Source organism: Nannobrachium achirus, assembly GCF_963921795.1.
Source record: "Nannobrachium achirus genome assembly, chromosome: 2".
Lineage (NCBI taxonomy): Eukaryota > Metazoa > Chordata > Actinopteri > Myctophiformes > Myctophidae > Nannobrachium > Nannobrachium achirus.
Genome location: NC_137811.1, coordinates 54754954 through 54772628, shown reverse-complemented (window position 1 = coordinate 54772628; position 17675 = coordinate 54754954). Strand labels below are relative to the sequence as shown.

General features: G+C 42.7%; 3 protein-coding genes across 3 annotated transcripts in view; 1 reads left to right on the top strand and 2 right to left on the bottom strand.

Moving 5' to 3' along the window:
- Positions 1 to 431: 431 nt before the first annotated feature.
- On the bottom strand, positions 432 to 6113 carry LOC308308151 (uncharacterized protein; the record flags this gene model as incomplete). The annotated part of the gene is made up of 11 exons (XM_080753516.1): positions 432 to 522; positions 1232 to 2686; positions 2786 to 2910; positions 3062 to 3172; positions 3263 to 3373; positions 3564 to 3698; positions 3784 to 3879; positions 3975 to 4094; positions 4541 to 4690; positions 4893 to 5052; positions 5893 to 6113. 11 exons carry the CDS (start codon positions 6111 to 6113, stop codon positions 432 to 434), a joined length of 2775 nt encoding a protein of 924 aa, XP_080609642.1.
- Positions 6114 to 9195: 3082 nt separating this feature from the next.
- On the bottom strand, positions 9196 to 14900 carry tstd3 (thiosulfate sulfurtransferase like domain containing 3). The gene is made up of 4 exons (XM_080754296.1): positions 14615 to 14900; positions 13747 to 13929; positions 12148 to 12307; positions 9196 to 9821 (listed from the first exon to the last, which is right to left on the bottom strand). Exons 1-4 carry the CDS (start codon positions 14763 to 14765, stop codon positions 9764 to 9766), a joined length of 552 nt encoding a protein of 183 aa, XP_080610422.1. The 5' UTR covers positions 14766 to 14900; the 3' UTR covers positions 9196 to 9763.
- An 830-nt stretch (positions 14901 to 15730) lies between these two features.
- usp45 (ubiquitin specific peptidase 45) overlaps positions 15731 to 17675 on the top strand; it is a 64491-nt gene continuing 62546 nt past the window's right edge. Inside the window, exons 1-2 of the mRNA XM_080754192.1 lie at positions 15731 to 15998; positions 17193 to 17301. Coding sequence (XP_080610318.1) covers positions 17199 to 17301 — 103 coding nt within the window. The 5' untranslated portion in view covers positions 15731 to 15998; positions 17193 to 17198. The remainder of the gene's footprint in view (positions 15999 to 17192; positions 17302 to 17675) is intronic.

Sequence of the window (17675 nt, the reverse complement as noted above, 5' to 3'; positions counted from 1 at the left end):
AAAATTGTGAAAATATCTACTAGCTCACAACCTGTAAAGCTTTGTGATCTTGTACATCTGCTATTTTCAACGAGCGACACTGTTGTATGACAATGTATAAAAAGGGCTTAAAGTGGTTAAGGCAAGGGTTCAAAATGTGACACAGCATGAATGAGATATCACATAAGACAAGGTAATTGAATGCTGATTGCTTTATTTGCAGCTAATAGAAAAAAAGGGATAGGGGGTGTGTGAGAGCACACACAAGTTTAGAGATCACATTTCAGGCCTATGGTCAAGGCACGACTCGGTAGAAAGGGGTCATCCATGGTCTTCATGTCCAGGTCAAGGGTTAAAGGTCGGTGCCCAGACATGGGGGTTTGGTCAATGCAAAGCTCAAAGGGGGGCGTGGGGGTTTAAGGGTGAAAGAAGGTCACACGGCCACTCTTGCTTTATTCACTGTCCGACTCATCGCCTGCTCCAGTGATGATGTAGGTCTGTTCCTGGTGGTCTGTCTCCAGCACGTCTTCAGTTTTGACAGTTCTGGAGGGGATATCGTTATATTAATATAAGCATGTCTTCACTTGAATTGAGTGATGTGCTGAAAAAACAGCCGTGCATAATTATGATGCCAAGCAGGGACATGCTGGGCCCCTGATTCAGCCCGGGAAAAAGAGTTGTAGAGGCCCTCATTGCGCGCTATGGAGAGAGATCTCTCTCTATAGCGCTGCTGCTACTCAAAGATTTGTGACAAAGTGACAAGCCAGTGGGCCAATTACATGAGTTATATTTCGTTGTTGTCGGGTGGAAACCTTGTATGTCCAAAACTGTTTGTTTTGTATTTATCATTTTAAAAATGATTTAAACTAGTGAAAACAGCCGATCTACAAGCACACAACGTCTAGCACCGCGAGGCGTTGTGTGCTTGTAGATCTGCTGTTTTCACTACGTTTGTGCGACGGCCTTGTATGATGAAGCAGGGCTTTGCTTTGCGAAAAAAGTTACAAATTCAAAACTGGGAGATACAAGGTTTCTGCCTGACAGTTCCAAAATGGAACAAAGGCAGACATTTTATTTTTAATTTTTCCTAATGGCCGGCCTGGACCGGCCGGGAATGAACCGGCCGTTCGGGAGTTGTCCCGCTTTTCCCAATGACCAGCACGTCCCTGATGCCAAGAGCAATTGCTGAAAAAACAAACAAACAACAAAACATACATAATGCATAGAACAAAATTCCTGATGTTGCTTTTACCTAATGAGTACCGTTCTCCGCTCTGTCAGCTCCACAGCTTGTCCTGCATAGCCCTCGAGGGTGGCATCATATCCTTCAGATGAAAATCCCAGAATTCCAGCACCCATTCCTGCACCACCAGCACCAATTCTACTAACAGTGGAACTGTCTCCACCCATTCCGCCCTTTCCCTTTATTCCTCCTGCACCACCACCCACTCTTGCAGCCCCTGCCCCAGAGCCTAAACCCCCAGGACCACCCACGCCCGCATCTCCTCCATCACCTGCACCACCCATACCGCCTGCTCTGTCATGGCCGCCGGCTCCCACTCCTCCTACCCCACCAGGCCCTGTCACTGAAGCACCCTTTACTCCACCCGCGCCGCCGGCTTCTCCACTACTTCCCGTGCTATCTGACCCCGTTAGGCCACCATCACCACCCCTGCCTGTGCCTGCACCTGCTCCACCAGCACCCACACCCGCCCCATCAGCACCTATACCTGCACCTAAACCATCAGCACCCATACCGGCACCCATACCACCAACACCACCAGCACCCATACCACCAACACCACCAGCACCCATACCACCAGCACCAATACCACCGGCACCAACACCTCCAGCACCCTTAGCTGCACCTAAACCATCAGCACCCATACCGGCACCCATACCACCAGCACGAACACCACCAGCACCCATACCACCAGCACCAACACCACCAGCACCCATACCACCAGCACCAACACCACCAGCACCCATACCACCAGCACCAATACCGGCACCGACACCATCAGCGCCACCAACACCCATACCGGCACCTGCAACGCCAGCCCCCATCCCTGCCCCATAAGCACCAGGACCCATACCACCGAATCCATCAGCACCACCCATTCCTCCTGTACCACCCATGTCTCCTACACCTCCCATACCGGGAGAGCCACCTAGTCCTGCGCCCATCCCTCCTGCAACACCCCCACCCATCCCTGCACCCCCCATGCCTCCAATGCCACCAGCAGCCATTCCTCCAACCATTCCACCGGGACCACTCATGCCTCCTCCACCCATTCCACCGGGACCACCCATGCCTCCTCCACCCATTCCACCACCCATTCCACCGGGACCACCCATGCCTCCACCCATTCCACTGGGACCACCCATGCCTCCACCTATTCCACCGGGACCACCCATGCCTCCTCCACCCATTCCACCAGCACCACCCATGCCCATTCCACTGGCACCACCCATCCCTCCTACACCCATGCCCATTCCACCAACACCACCCATGCCTCCTACACCCATACCCATTCCACCAGCACCACCCATGCCTCCTACACCCATACCCATTCCACCAGCACCACCCATGCCTCCTCCTCCCATGCCCATGCCCATGGCCATGCCACCACCCATGGCGCCGCTTGTAATGGACATGGTTTGCACCATGCCAGCAAGTCGCAAGTCCTCTCCCTCAATGAGTTTTCTGTGAATAAAAATAGATAAGAAATGTTGGCATAATAAAGCAATGTCAATGTACCAGTTCATGGCACCAAGCTAGCATAACTTCAGCTTGTTCCCTCACCTGTAAGTTGTAATTTCAATCTCTAGCGCCATCTTCATATTCAGAAGGTCCTGGTACTCACGCAGATGCAGTGCAATTTTTGACTTGATGGTTTTTAGCTCAAGCTGCAGGTCCTCAATCTTTGCCTGTTATGTAAATGTTTATTAACCAAAAATAAATAGTAAGACTGCCATCTTGTCTGTGTGTATCTGAATGTAGAAGTTAAAATGCATAAGGAATTGTAGCCTACACTGAATGATGTACATGTGATTTCTGCGAGCATGATAATATCTTTACCTGCAATGCCTCTAATTCCTTCCTGTATTTCTCTTGCATCTCTAGGATCTTGGCCTCAAGAGCATCATTTTGAGTCCTCATGGCATCCAGGTCTCGCTCCTTATTTTGGATCTGGAGGAAAGCAATATTTTAATATGCTAACATTTAAAATGACATTGAAATAAACAGTTCTAATTAATCTTCGTCGCTTTTTACACTCACATCCTTCTTGGCGTTTGTTATTTCTTCCCTGCCGCTTCGCATTTTATCCACCACGTTCGCTGACTTGCTGGTCATGTCTTGAAACTTGCTTCCATACCACGAATCCATTTCCTAAAACATATACAATGGATATTTGGTAATTGGTTGGAAAATCAAAAACACTTTTGGCTTGGTTGTATGCTGCAATCTTATTATTATTAGTCTTATTATTATTAGACATTGGTCAGCAAAATAATGTACTCATACTCATTAATCAACCATTAAAAGTATCAGTTGTGCAGATATTGTGTTATTATTTTACCTGGAGATTTTTGGCTGCAATGTCGTCATACTGACTTTGGATTTGTTTCAATGCACCAGAAAGGTCAGGCAACGTGAATGCACTCTCGGACGCGACATGAGCTGAGTATATCTGTTTCATTAATTCATCAATTTCCTGAGAGAAAGAAAGATGAAGCAATCAGCAAAATATTGAACAATGTCTATATAGGTAAAATCATTAGATAAAAGATGGGACCCACCTGTTGATGAACCCTTTTCAGAAATTCTATTTCTATTTCCAGCTGCTCCAGATTTTTCTCCAGGATAATTCGTGAAGAGGTGGCTTTGTCAACATCCTGGAAAATGAACAGCATTGTCATGATGTGTGAACTGAGGTTAGGGAAGAACTTTGTTGACAAAAAATTGTCTGGCCAATTTAATGGTAACATACTGGACGGAAGGCTTCAATTTCCATCTCAGCTCTTTGCCTCAGCTCAAGTGCCTCTTCATACTTGACTTTAATTGCCACCAATTGACCATCCATGGCCTCCTTAGCAGCAATGGCACCATTCTGAGGACCAAGAAACCAATGGTAATACCATCATCACTCAGATGTTTTCTTTGAGAAAGACCTAGATGTGTAAAACCTAGATCAGTTTATATTGCATTCCAAGCATGTAGGCTACTGTACTTAAGACCTGTGTCTGTTGCACGTGTGTGCGCACTTGAGTGTAATGAAGACACCTCATTACTTCTGTGCATAGAATATAGCTGAAGACAGCTGCACTCCACAGTGTCTTAACACACTCAGGCACCTCTGTATGTATTTGCCTCCCAGAAATAAGCCTGTTACCAGGTAAGAAACCTTGAAAACACCAAGTTTACGTCTTGTATCGTTGCTTGGACGGATCTTCTGGTGTTCAGTGAGGCAAACAAATTCAGTCTTCATGCTCCATTGATCGTTTTAAATGTACTGTATATAAGAAATATAAATAGACTTGATGAATTCTGTCTCACCCGCTGAACTTTCATCTGCTCAGCAATTTTCAGTAATTCCCTCAGCTGTTCATCGTACATGGCGCTGAGAGCTGATGGCTTCTCAAAGCGGTTCCTGTAGGCATTAATCTCTGCCTCCAGCATTAGGTTATGAGCCTCCAGGGACCGAACCTGTGACAGTGGGAAAGATAAGTCACAATTTCTGTTGGAATGTCTCATTTGTCCCTGGAACAGACATTAAAATGTCATTGTCTCAAATAGTAGTGAAAATTATTTTTTAAGGATGGTAATGTCAGTCATTCAGTTGGTCTGGTGGTCCCTTGGCACTCATGTTTAGATAACAACGGTTGATTCATTTCATAAGGGATTGTACCTTTTCGATATATACGGCCAGCCTGTCATTGAGCACAATCATTTCCTTTTTTTCACTTGTGCGGGTGCTTAGGAACTCCTGATTCTCTGCGGCAGCCACTTCCAGATCCATAGCTGGCCGTCCATCATACCCCACACATGCCATTGCCCCTGCACCGGCACTGCAATGACAAGAGAAAAAGCATCAAATGACTAGTTGGCATATGGGACAAAAAACTTGATTTCAGTGTAAATGATAGACAGATACTATGCCAGTTAGATTTGAATTCTTAAATGGCTTCCGAAATGGCTGAGGCATGAAAGCCGTGGATGTATTTTATATAAAGTAATATTTACATTCTCATACAATTGTGGTAACACTTTATATGACTATAAGTATACTATAAGTATAATGTATTATAAATGTAAATGTAGTTTACATAAATAAACATAATTGTAACAATCAAAACACAAGCATGTATGGCATGCTTATAATGAATTATAAGGTGAAGTTTCATAATAGTTAATAATTGCTGGTTACTCACAAACTTTCTTTTGGCAAGGATTATATTGTATTAAGATTCTCCCTCATAGTTGTACATTACATCTTGATATTGCATTATATTCACTGTTACAATACAATAGTGTGATTATTAAGTAACTATTAAGTTGTCATTGGGTGCTCTAAAGTGGAAGAAATTGCTTTAGATCTATGCTTTTTAATGCGTGTAATTATTGTTATGAAGAATTATAAATATTTATGAGTGCTTGTAACTAATTACAGCATTATAAGCAGATTATAAAGCATTACAAGTATGCTTATAATGCATTATAGAAATGGGCTTCATAGAAAGCTTTACCAAAATGATAAAAAATACAAAGGAAGCTTGAAAATCAAAATCGGTTAATAAATAGAGAGGTGAAAACAAATTAAAATAGGCTATGAATTAGATTCCCAGACAGTAAAAACTGTCCCCATTTAGCCATTCTTTGTGGCTTGACCTTTGGCTGACACGGCTTACCTGGCTCCAACCATGCGGGATTTGCGTGCAGCGGAGGCCGTCCTCCGTCCCATTGTCTCCATGCGCATGTTGCCGTTCCCAGCGCTACGCGGGCCGTTGGCAGAGGCATTGCGGGGCTCTCTCCTGGTGGGGGAAGGACTGGTCACCATAACCTGGTAGGATGCGCTGGTGTCCTCAAAGTGACGGCGGTAGGACGAAATCCTCTCCGGGCTGCGGCTCATGATGCTGGCAGCAGTGAGGTCTCTTGTTCTCTGGAATAGAGTGGACAGCAAACTCAACCCTGGGCTCCTGTTTTACTGTGGTACTACTGTTGCTGCAGCTTTCTCACAATGTTCGCTCGGGTCCTGTCTCTGTTTTTTATACTTGCTGTCCAAGTCAGCCGGGCCGTGACGATTGGGCTGGGCAGTGTGTGGTGCATGAACCAAAGCCTTTGGAATCTCTAACCTCCACACCACCAAGGGCTTGACCTGCTTGTCTGATATCTGTCAGCACCTTGTGAAGAGCTGAGCTGGGTTCATGAAACGGGTGGGTGGAGGCAATAGTGCAGTTGAGGCTATCAACGTAGCTGACATGTCAGTTTCTGGCTTTGTCTCATATAACATGTAAAGTACCCACAAATCGGTCTAATTTCCCAAAACCTCAGCATCCATGGCTTCATCGGGTGACAGACAGGCAGGGTTCGGTCTGTCACGGAAGCCAGTAGGTGCACTGTTGATGTGATCCGTGGTGATGGCATGAGGGACCTTAATTGCTAGCTGAGCAGAAGCTAGAGAGAGTGACCTGATGAGGTCATGGCAGAGGGACAAAGGACCCCTGCGAAACTTGACATAAATTAGTACTTATTAGTCTGGTCTGTTTTCTACATTAAAAAATTGGTATGCAGGAAAAGAAAATGGAATTAAGTGCTTTGGAGAGAAAATGAGGAGCCAGGGGAGGGGGGAGGGGTGGTCTTGGCTGTAGTCTGGAGTTCACGGTTGACATGGCACAAAGATTTGAGAGGAAAAAACAGTGTACTACTGGCCTGTCCAACCAAACGCTCCATTGACACCTACGGTACAGGCCAGGGCCACTCTGACAAAGGTCAGCAAACACTTAGCCAACTGTCTCTGACAAACACTAGCAATTAAACATAACGTAACTGGCAACCACCATGAACTCTCTTTATCCTTAAACACTATCTATCTATAAATTAGGGAAAAAAATCTACGCCCGCGTGTCTGGTTTGTGTTGTGACGTCAGACCAGACTAGAGCTCTGGTCGACCTGAATAAGATGTGACGCAGTTTCTAAACGTCACATTTAGTCTGAGTACGACTGTGAGAAAGCCTTTACAAACAGAGTGTACTGTGAGAGTCAGAGAGTCAGCCACGACAACCCCTACCGTTAATGATGAACAATGGACAACTGCCCTCATCTTCCTGTCGGGCAATCACCAGCTGTGTAACCGGCCAGCAGCAAGGAGACACATCTGTAAACAGTGTGATAAGGGTTTCAGTGAGTTAGGGGTCCATGAGCCAACTCAAGGTTGTTGACTGATTTACCACTGTTTTAAGACAATCAGAATCCAGTATCTGAACATGTGCAAAAAGTGGTTGAAGTAGAAGGCAACACAGGGAAAAAGATGATTCTCAGAGCTCTCTTGTCCAGTAAGGCCAGTTCAGCTGTGAAATAGAGCTTTTAACACTTTCTAAATTGGTTCTTATTTAGTGTTTTAGTGTTTGTAAATATCAGTTGCTGTGAGGAAATAAACTTGTAATATGAATTATGATTTATGCTGTTTGAATTATTCCATTCACCTCAGGCTTGGAATTGTTTAAAACGCCTTTCCAGTCTCTACTATCAGGGATTGACTGAATGTCCTTTCCTTCCATTGACCTCAGATCTTGCAGTTGTGTGTCACTCTTGTAGGAGGTGGCTACATGTTTCAGAGATGTGACCAGAGTCTATCTTAAATCACCAGCACTTGTTGGCATACAATGTCACATAATAAATCATTGTCTGGGGCACTTTTCTTTGTGGTTTCTTTTTGCCTTCATTTTTCATACTGTAGAAAGTCCCACATTAATTTGTTGATACAGTTAAAACTGATTTTAACAACTTCAAACCAAAGTGCCTTGCGTCAACATATCGGCTTTGGTTACCATGGTAACAACGTTGGGCGTAGGCGCCATAACTTTTCTCTCTTTGGGTGAGATTTCGTCCGCCCCCACCATGTCTCATATGCATATGTTGACGTGTTTCTTTTTTGCAATTTTTTTTAAATCTTAGGTACGTCTATATAGTGAAATTAGCTGGTACTCACTACGGTCGCTACTCGACCTTAGGGAGTATTACTTGTTTTATTTTTTTACATTCCCTGGCCATAGAGGATGACAGATTTACTACTATGATCATACAAGCAAGACTAGTGATATCATGGAAAAACAATTGTCACATTCGTCATCATTATAAGCTATGAACCTGTGAATGTTCTCTGGAGGGCTAGTGACAAATTTGTAGAGATGCGGTGGATATTGGACATGGTAATTGAATACTATAGATCATCCTAGCCTTTGTCAGATAAATATTTGGTGGGTTTCTTTATTTAGCTGCCAGTGACATCACCATGAACCCTAGCCGATCTACAAGCTCACAATGTGTCACATTGTGACACGTTGTCAGCTTGTAGAGGGGAAGAAGAGGGCACCTAGTATAGACCCAGGGGGACCTCTGGTCTATTATATAGGGTTCAAGTGGTTATATACAAGAAACAGCTCTTTGTATATAACAGAATTCTGTGTGTCATTCTGGCAGGTTAAAACCTTGTAACAACCTGGTAACAGGAGCTATTTGTCAATTTCACTAGGTATTTCTTGATACATACAGCACCCAATTTGGTTTTGATATATACAACACACACACACACACACACACACACACACACACACACACACACACACACACACACACACACACACACACACACACACACACACACACACACACACACACACACACACACACACACACACACACACACACACACACACACACACACTCCTTTTTCCTGTCAAGAGCACCTGACAGAGACACATGTTTGTCTATAAAAACGAAATGAAAATGACAAACCCTCACCTTCAGGCTGTCAAGTAGTTTGCAAAACTACTTTATGTAGTATAGTGTATGTGTGTGTAGTATAGTGTATGTGTGTGTGTGTGTGTGTGTTGTATATATCAAAACCAAATTGGGTGCTGTACTAAAAACAAAAGAAATTAGACTAGCAAACCTTTTTTTTTTTTTACTTTATTTTGATTATGTTGGCAAAAACTGTATTAACTGATGCTCATATGCAAATCAGACTATAAATATTTACAATATATCAACCTGAAACATGTATTGTTTTCTTGGCAATTTGCATTGAATGGTCTCAGAACACAGTTGATTAGTCCTTTGCATAGATTGTCTGGAAAATCTGAATGCTGTTAAATTAAGAATCTAAAATTAAATGTTCACATTTTGTCCTATAGCACTGTATATACATTAGCTCCCAAAGCGTACAGTCTAGAACTGACACTTACATACTTAGTTGTGCCTATGACTACCCATTGTTCAGCGCTTGTAAATGGTTGTAAGTAACAGTACAGCAGCAGTTATAGCAGCTGGTAGCAAACAAATGGTTGTCGCTGAGCTGTGGGGAAATCCCTGTGGGTATTAAAAGTCTTTGGCATTCACTCACACAGCAGATTTATGCCTTAACAATTGTGTATTATATAATAATAATAAGTGCACAACCCATCTGAAAACCTGTTTATAAGAGTCTTTGAGAGAGATTCCAGGTATAGACTGATCAGGTGGGACTTCAACCATTGAGAGAGCTCTCTGTAGGGCCTCCATCAGATCAGCTGTTCATTTTTTGCCCATTCTTGCCATCCGCCAGGGTAATGCTGTGCACTAAAAGAAAGAAGAATGACTGTGAATATAGTGATAATGCTTGACTCCAGTCAATGACAGAGTTTAAACATAACAAAGAATTCTAACCTGACCTTGAATAGGCCTACAGCATGTAGTTGTAGCAGCTCTCTTATGACATTGGCAAACAACTAAGTAGATACTGTAGAATAGGGGTTCTCAAACCTTTCCACCCATAATATGAGGGATTATTCAGTCGCCAATTATTTGTAACTCCGGGAGGGTACAGATGTAACCATGCGGATTCAATAGACCGGTACCCACTCTCTCCCAGAGTAGAGGTGGGACGTTCACGAACGAATCAAGTCTTTTGAACGGCTATTTGAAATGAACGATGGGATCCGGTTCGCATTATAGGGAGCCATTCCTTTTTTTAAAATAGGGGGAGTACATTCTTTACTTGAGTATTTCTACATTGCAGTGTTGATACTTTTACTTAAAAAACAAAGTAGAAGTTCGGAATTAAATGTACTTGAGTACAAGTGTATTGGTATCAAAAAGTACCAAAAGTAGAAAGTACTCATTATGCAGAATGTCCCATTTCACAGGTTTTCCAATACAGTATATAAAATGTAGAAATATCATTTGAAAATAGTTGCGACGCATTGTGAGCTTGTAGATCGGCTATTTTCAAATGGCAGAAATGTATATATGACCAAAATGTATATAAGGTTGAAGTGATTTGTAATTATAATCAAAATGTACAAAGTAACTAGTAACTCAAATGAGCCTAAATCAGCTCCTGTGTGCCTCAGCCTACAACCTGCTGCTTGTGTGTGTCTCTCTGTGTCGTCTTGTCTCCTGTTGTTGCTCACTCGCTCAGTGTTAGAGGCGGACCCTTGTGTGTGTGCGTGTGTGAGAGAGAGGAGCCAAGGCGACCGCTTCAGTCTTCACGTTGGTTGCAACGACGTTCCCTTTTCCCCATTTCTTTACCGTTTCTTGATAAAAAATATATTGCTTATTCTTTTGGTAGCTAATTGGCGACCCCAATGGCACCTTCCCGCGACCCCGTTTTGGGTCGGGACCCATAGTTTGGGAAACCAGTGCCAGCTTGCCAAATGTATCCATAAAGGTAATATATCAAAAAGAGAGAATCCAGCTAAAATATGTCAAAACAACAAAGCACCAAAGTGCATATTACTTTGCTGGTTGGTAACACCTCTCTGTTATCACCGGATACATGTAATCTCATCAAAACACGTGTGTTGAGCAATGCCATAGGCACTGCCACAGGTCACTTTAAAACAATGCCACAGGTCACTTTAAAACAATCAAAACATCAATAATCTGTACATACACGATACATAGCTTCAATGAACGATAGGATACCAAGTTGAAAATGTCTGACATCGGTTTATATACTGTAACAATGCTACCTAAATGACATGTATGGTCATCGAGGGTGGGCAACTTGGGCAAGTGCTACAGTAAGTGCTATGTGGTACGCACCTTACCACTTGGCCATCGGTGCCCCATGTTTACTATTATTATTAATGTTGCTTTGCTACAGTGTTGTGAATAACCAGAACAAAATAATTTTACTCTAAAGTACCTGTGCACAAGGCTTAACAATAAAGAACACCTTCGACCTTGGATGTTCTATTTATGTCAGGTTTTAGGTAGTTACAACATTCTTGTAGTTTTTATGGTGACCCCCAACAACGGATATGACACCAAATTATTTTGATGATGGACAGTGGTTTGAGAACTGTGTAGCAAGTAGGGATGGGTATCGTTCACCTTTGAATCGATACGATACCTTTTTCGATACCTGGGAATCGATACGATACCCTTTTCGATACCATTTTCGATACTTTTTAATTATTATTATAATTATTATTTGCCTTTTTCTATGGCCTATTTTACACACTAAAATAGGTTATTAAGCCACGAAAGAACAGACACATGTATCTATTCTACGCTTCCCGCGATGGCCAATCATGTTTATGATACGATACAGAAAGGCTTCTTAAGTGTTTAACTTCAACACACTGCTGCGGGAGAGCAGAGGTGATGATGATGATCACACAGTGTTGCGGAGCGGAGACGTTGGATAATCATCATAATAATAAACATTATAGGCTATTGTCTGCTATTTTCCTAGTAACGAGTGTAGCCTACTAAAGCAGTCATTAAACTCTCAGTAGCCCAACTGTTACAGATGCGATCGGCCAGGGGACGGGTGCGTTCGAAACGAGGTACCGTTCGTTTTTACGTGAACCGATATTCGGTAGTAATGACGTCATGCGATCGATACCATTAAAAGTATTGACGACGATAGCCAACCCTAGTAGCAAGTCATTCTCACTCTTTGTATCCCAGTGAGGTGGCCGCGTCAAGGGCTTTCTTGCTCCTAATCCCAGCCAGGCAGGTGAAGACAATGTTATCTGTCGGCTGGGGCATGTTTCCACCATACTTCTCCTTGAACTCCTCTGGATCCAGTTGGAGTGCAAGGTTCACCTGTCCCACTGCAAAGTCAAAGGAGCACATTTGAGCTAGTAAGCTAGTACAGCTGCTATTTTAGCCCATTCAGGCCGGGAACACATTTTGCTGTTTGGGAGGGGCTTACAGTACATGTACAGTATGTAGCAACATATTTGTTTTGTAGGCTAATTTCTGATTTAGCCCTATTCTATAGGTTAGGCCTAAATGGGTTAGAACATTTGAGGATACAAAATACAAACTTATAACATTTAAAATGCTCCCCTATGATGAAATGTTCAAATATATAGTATATATATTTGTATGGTATGTAGAATTTGCCCCTGGATGGTGTTAAATGAGAGCTGATATAGTAAATTAAAAGATTTTAAAATGTTGACAATTTGTATAGTTATACACAGAATATTGCAATCATGTGTGGTTGTCACTAACTAAATCGCAAGGCACAGAGAGGGACAAATGGTGTGCTTCGACACATCATGTGGGAAATACTAAGTTGTCTCAGTAACAGGCTTGACTAGCACACTTGTATTTGTGTTGTCAACATGTGTTCTCCTATAGGATTGCGCTAACCTGGTATTTATGGTATTACAGTTTACAGTTACAGTTTAGGCATTTAGCAGACTCTTTTAATCCAAAGCGACTTACAATAAGCAGATAATACATCACTATAATAAACAAGATAACATGTCAGAACATCAACAACAATATAACAAATGCATATGAATATCAATCTAAAAAAAACAATATAACAAACAATATAATCAGTAAAGAAAAAAAGGATTCTAAAAACCTAAAAAACAAATGCTAACTAGCTTCCTCTATGGTCATTGAGTGTTACAAGTAGTTACAAGTATTACCAGTAGTAGTTGTGAAGTGGAATCATCTGATAGCTTATCAGCAACATTATGTCACATGGGTCTCAGACTCAGTTATGAAATGTTTTTATAAGCACAAAATGCAATGACAATTCCACCTTCCCCTTTCATAATCATAAGGATACACTGTAAAATCCTCAGTGTTGATTAAACATACAATAGACCAGTGGCTCGCAAACATTTCAGGCCATGACCCCCAAAAATAATCATATTGCAACAGTGGACCTCCCAAAAAAGAATAATATTTCAACTGGGGATCCCCCAAAATAATCATTTCAACTGGGCACCCCCCCAAAATAATCAAATTTCACCCTGACAAGCACTTGTGGTGGCATTACATTTAGTTTTACTCAGTTCCACAGATAAGTATTGTGAAAATAGCTTATCTACAAGGTGAGCTTGCTATTTTCACTATTCGTGCCTCTTTCTTAGGTTATATTTGACCATTTTGGACAATGTTTTTTTTTTAAATAGCATGGTTTGTTGATTACTTTTGACACAGTAATGTTCTCGAAATGATTTGAGGACCCCCCCATTGGGGTCCCAACCCACAGTTTGATAACCACTGCAATAGAGGACACACTCACAGGGTACGTTGATGGACCCCGGGATGCTTCCATACTCTCTGAGCTCCCAGGGCTCCCGGACATCCAGGACCACTGCCGTCCGTCCGGCCAGGACCTGCTTCAGTTGGTCATAGGTCACGTCTGCGTTTTCTGGAGGCGAGCTGTAACACCGTAGCAACAAGTCTGTCTTTGAGGTCAGTGCATCTAGAATGTAAACAAAGAATGCAAAATAAACACATTCCATTTATATATGTGGACAAAATCAAATATCAATGTTTTTGATCAAATACCTCAATATCAATGTTATGACCATTGTGGTGACGACTGTTGGTGCATTCACATGATTTTGAAAATTATAGGCTACCTACTGTATAATAACCAGTGGTGGGCAGTACTTAAGTACATTCACTTGAGTAATCAGTAGCCTACTTTACTTGAGTATTTAAGTATTTTTGGTTATATGATTTTCACTGCACTACATTTCAAAGATAAATATTGTACTTTTGACTCCACTACATGTCTAGGAAGGAAAAAAGTAGATTATAAATTAACCACTTGAGTCCCATAAAAAATATAATGAAGTGAAATACACATTTGACTGAGCAAACTTCACTTTTAGTAGCATTGCATTTGACCAGGAGTATCTATACAGTTAGAACAGAACAGGAATGCAAATTATGCAATGCAAATAAAGATCTATAGGCTACATATTATGTATCTAGTAGTCTCATCTCATATCATCACAACGACATCCCAGCTAGCCTATATTTTGCGCTAGAATAACATCTACAGACAACGCCTTGATACATAGGCATAGCATAGTATAGGCATACCGTATTAAAGTGATATGATAGGCTAGAACATCTGCCTTTAGCTTTTTATCACTTACATGAACAACGTGCGCGAGAGTTGCTGACCAGACTGGACACGGTGGACAGTGATCGTCCTCCCGAGGCACACGCACCACAACGACGAACATCTGTGTTCAAGAGCAGACGAGGAATGACACCCGAAGCCCTCAGGCACTTTCTGAGAGCCATAGCAGCACTATACTTCTACTTCTACGCTAGTTGTAGACCTACGTACACGGATTTGATAGCCAGATCACTACAATACACACATAGATCGACTGTTATGGTGGAGGAGCAACAGCAGCAGCCTGCAGGAGCTTGCAATGTTGCTTCACGGGAGAGTGTTTTTGCAGGTCTTTCAGTCCGAGTGTCTCAAAAAGGCAACTGGGTTAAGGCAGCGGAAGCTTGTGATTGGCTGCGAGGAGGTGCCGAAAGCAGAGGCGTAAATTGGGTATGGCAAGGTATGGCAGCTGCCTTACCTTCTTTGGCTACAGCTAAAGGGGAAACAAATAAAATGTACTTCTTAAAACAAATTCATCATGACTTGTGTCTTCTTACACCAGTCATGTTGCCATGCCTTAGCTTTTGCTGAACTGACGCCACTGGCCGAAAGTCGACCAAACCTTAACCCTCCCTAAACCCCTGTAAAACTAACGCTGGTGAATGCTAACCTGCCGACGCTGAAGAATGCTAACCTGGTGAATGTAAAACTGGTTGGACGGGACCAACTGTGCCTTAACCCAGTTGCTTTTGTATACACTCGGACTGAAAGACCTGCAAAAAACACTCTCCCGTTGCTTCACACGCACGCCAGTGTTGTTGGCACTGACTCTGACATGCGCGACGCGTGCTTTGAACTACGGGTCACGTCAAGGACACCCACCTTGCTATCTGGAACGCAACACACACGTTAAAACATCCTCTTAGAACGACATACTATTATATAGAATAATCGCATTTATGTTGTGCTCCTCACTGGGCCGCTGTGAGCGAAGCCCCTTTCAAATCAACATTTAGGCTGTTTCTGGAGCTCGAACCAAAAGGCACGGCTTGTCCACCCTGAGCAACCGTAGTGCGTCACATGTTGACGGTGGTGAGGTGACCATGTGACTGTTCCTTTTTTTTTTTTTTTTTTTTTGTAATGCTATCGATTATTTTGCTTCCTCCTGACAGGTTTACAAAGTCGCGATCGATTTGATTTCTGATCGTCGCCGTGTCGCAGTTGGTTACTGTACGTCGTCAATCGATGTAACGGTGTTGAATCGCTGCGATTGGGCCAGTTGAACGCTCCTATCTGTCTACTCTCCACCGCTGCTGGGAAACTATTTACTAGCTAGCTTGGTAGCTAGTTAGGAAGTGTTGACAGTTCAACTGTTGGTTCATATTGGCTGATAAAACAACAACAGGAGCACAAGGAACGAGGTGAGTCTGAGACAGGTCTGAGACGTGATTGTGTGCTGTAAACGTCTTCTGTCCTTTGTTGTTTTGAGTTGTTTTTGTTGAGCCAAAGAGGCCTTTTCTGCTTTATCTACATCGAGGCCTCATATGTGATTACTAAACCATTGGTTCTCAAGTGGGGTACGGGGTCCCCCCAGGGGTCCTTGAGGGAGTTCCAGGGGGTCCCCAGCTAAATGATAGTTAGGAACCAAATTGGGACCGTACCTATGTTCCCCAGTTTCTATGTTCCCCAGGTTCTATGTTCCCCACTTTCTTACCACCTAACCCTACCCCTACCCCTAACCATAACCTCACTAAACTAATGCTGTGAGGTGGGGAACATAGAACCTGGGGAACATAGGTTGGACCCCACCAAATTGACTCTTAATGGTATGTAACTCTGAGAGTTTACACATTTGTACACTCTGAGTTAATTAACATTGATTTTACAATATAAATTGACGTCACAGAGATGGATATGCTGTAGCATTGGGGCTCCGTAGCCCAATGCATGTCAAACTGGGGGTCCCTGAATTTGAAATAGTTGAAAATCACTGCTACAGCTGTAAAGTTATTCTCTTATTATAACGGTCCGCGGGCTAATAAGTGTAAATTCAGGGGTAATCGACATGAAAACGTAAGAATGAGAACCACTTACTAAACACCTGCCTAACCTGGACAGACTACTCTGTTAGCCTTGCCCTTGGACCAAGGCTGTCAGAGTCTTTTGTCGATTGTGACATTTGTGTGTGTCAGAGATGTATACAAATGTGTAAAATAATCGATCAAAGACATCTCTGATAGCCTTGGTCGAAGGCTACTACTCTTGGTAACACCTGGTGCTTTTCTACTCATGTTATGTCTAAACACTGGTACAGTGTGTGTATGTACAAATCTTGGTACACTCGGTTGCAAACAGATACATCATTACTTTTTTTAGATATAAAAAAAGCTGATCTACAGCTATTTTCAGATAACCAATGTGTATAGGCTTAGTTGGTTTAATGTTTACTAATTTTGCTGAGGATCCCCCTGGAGGCTGGAACCTCCCCAATGGGGTCCCTAGACCCCACTTTGAGAACCACTGCAATAAGAGATGCAAATATAATCTAGTACTGTCCATGCTTTGTCGTGTTGATCTGTGTTGATAATGAATGAGTCCTTACGTGGCCTGCACAGCTCCAGATGCGACTAAAGGACCCCTTCTCCTTGAAAGCTGCCGACATGACCAAGCGGTCTAACAAGCCGAGGAAACCTCGAGATGAGGAGTCATCGGATGAAGTCAGTGGTAAGTTACTGATAAGAGATAAAATCACACCTGTATGAAGTGACTGGTGCTCACTCCACACAGTTCAAACTTCACACTAGAAAATACGGTTCCCTGGCCTAGTGGTCCAGGCGTGGGTTTGAGTCCCGATCCTGACGACCTTTGCTGCTTGTCACTCCCCTTCTCTTACACCCCGTTTCCTGTCAATATCTCCACTGTATACTATCAATAAAGGCAGTAAAGCAAAAAAAAACAAGACGGGGGCTTTAAAGGGATATTACACTTTCAAACAAACTTTTAGGTCTAATCAGGCTTGTATGAACACCCTGAACAGTTTTTAATTTGCTTCATTCAGTATTTAGATATTTGATGTAAATGTTACCAGCTCCAACACG

Coding starts and splice junctions, on each gene's coding strand:
- tstd3 (XM_080754296.1), bottom strand. CDS start 14,765: ATGGCTCTCAGAAAGTGCCTGAGGGCTTCGGGTGTCATTCCTCGTCTG. Junction 12,308..13,746: donor GGGGTCCATCAACGTACCCT/GTGAGTGTGTCC, acceptor TTGACTTTGCAG/TGGGACAGGTGAACCTTGCA. Junction 9,822..12,147: donor ACCTCACTGGGATACAAAGA/GTGAGAATGACT, acceptor TCTTTCTTTTAG/TGCACAGCATTACCCTGGCG.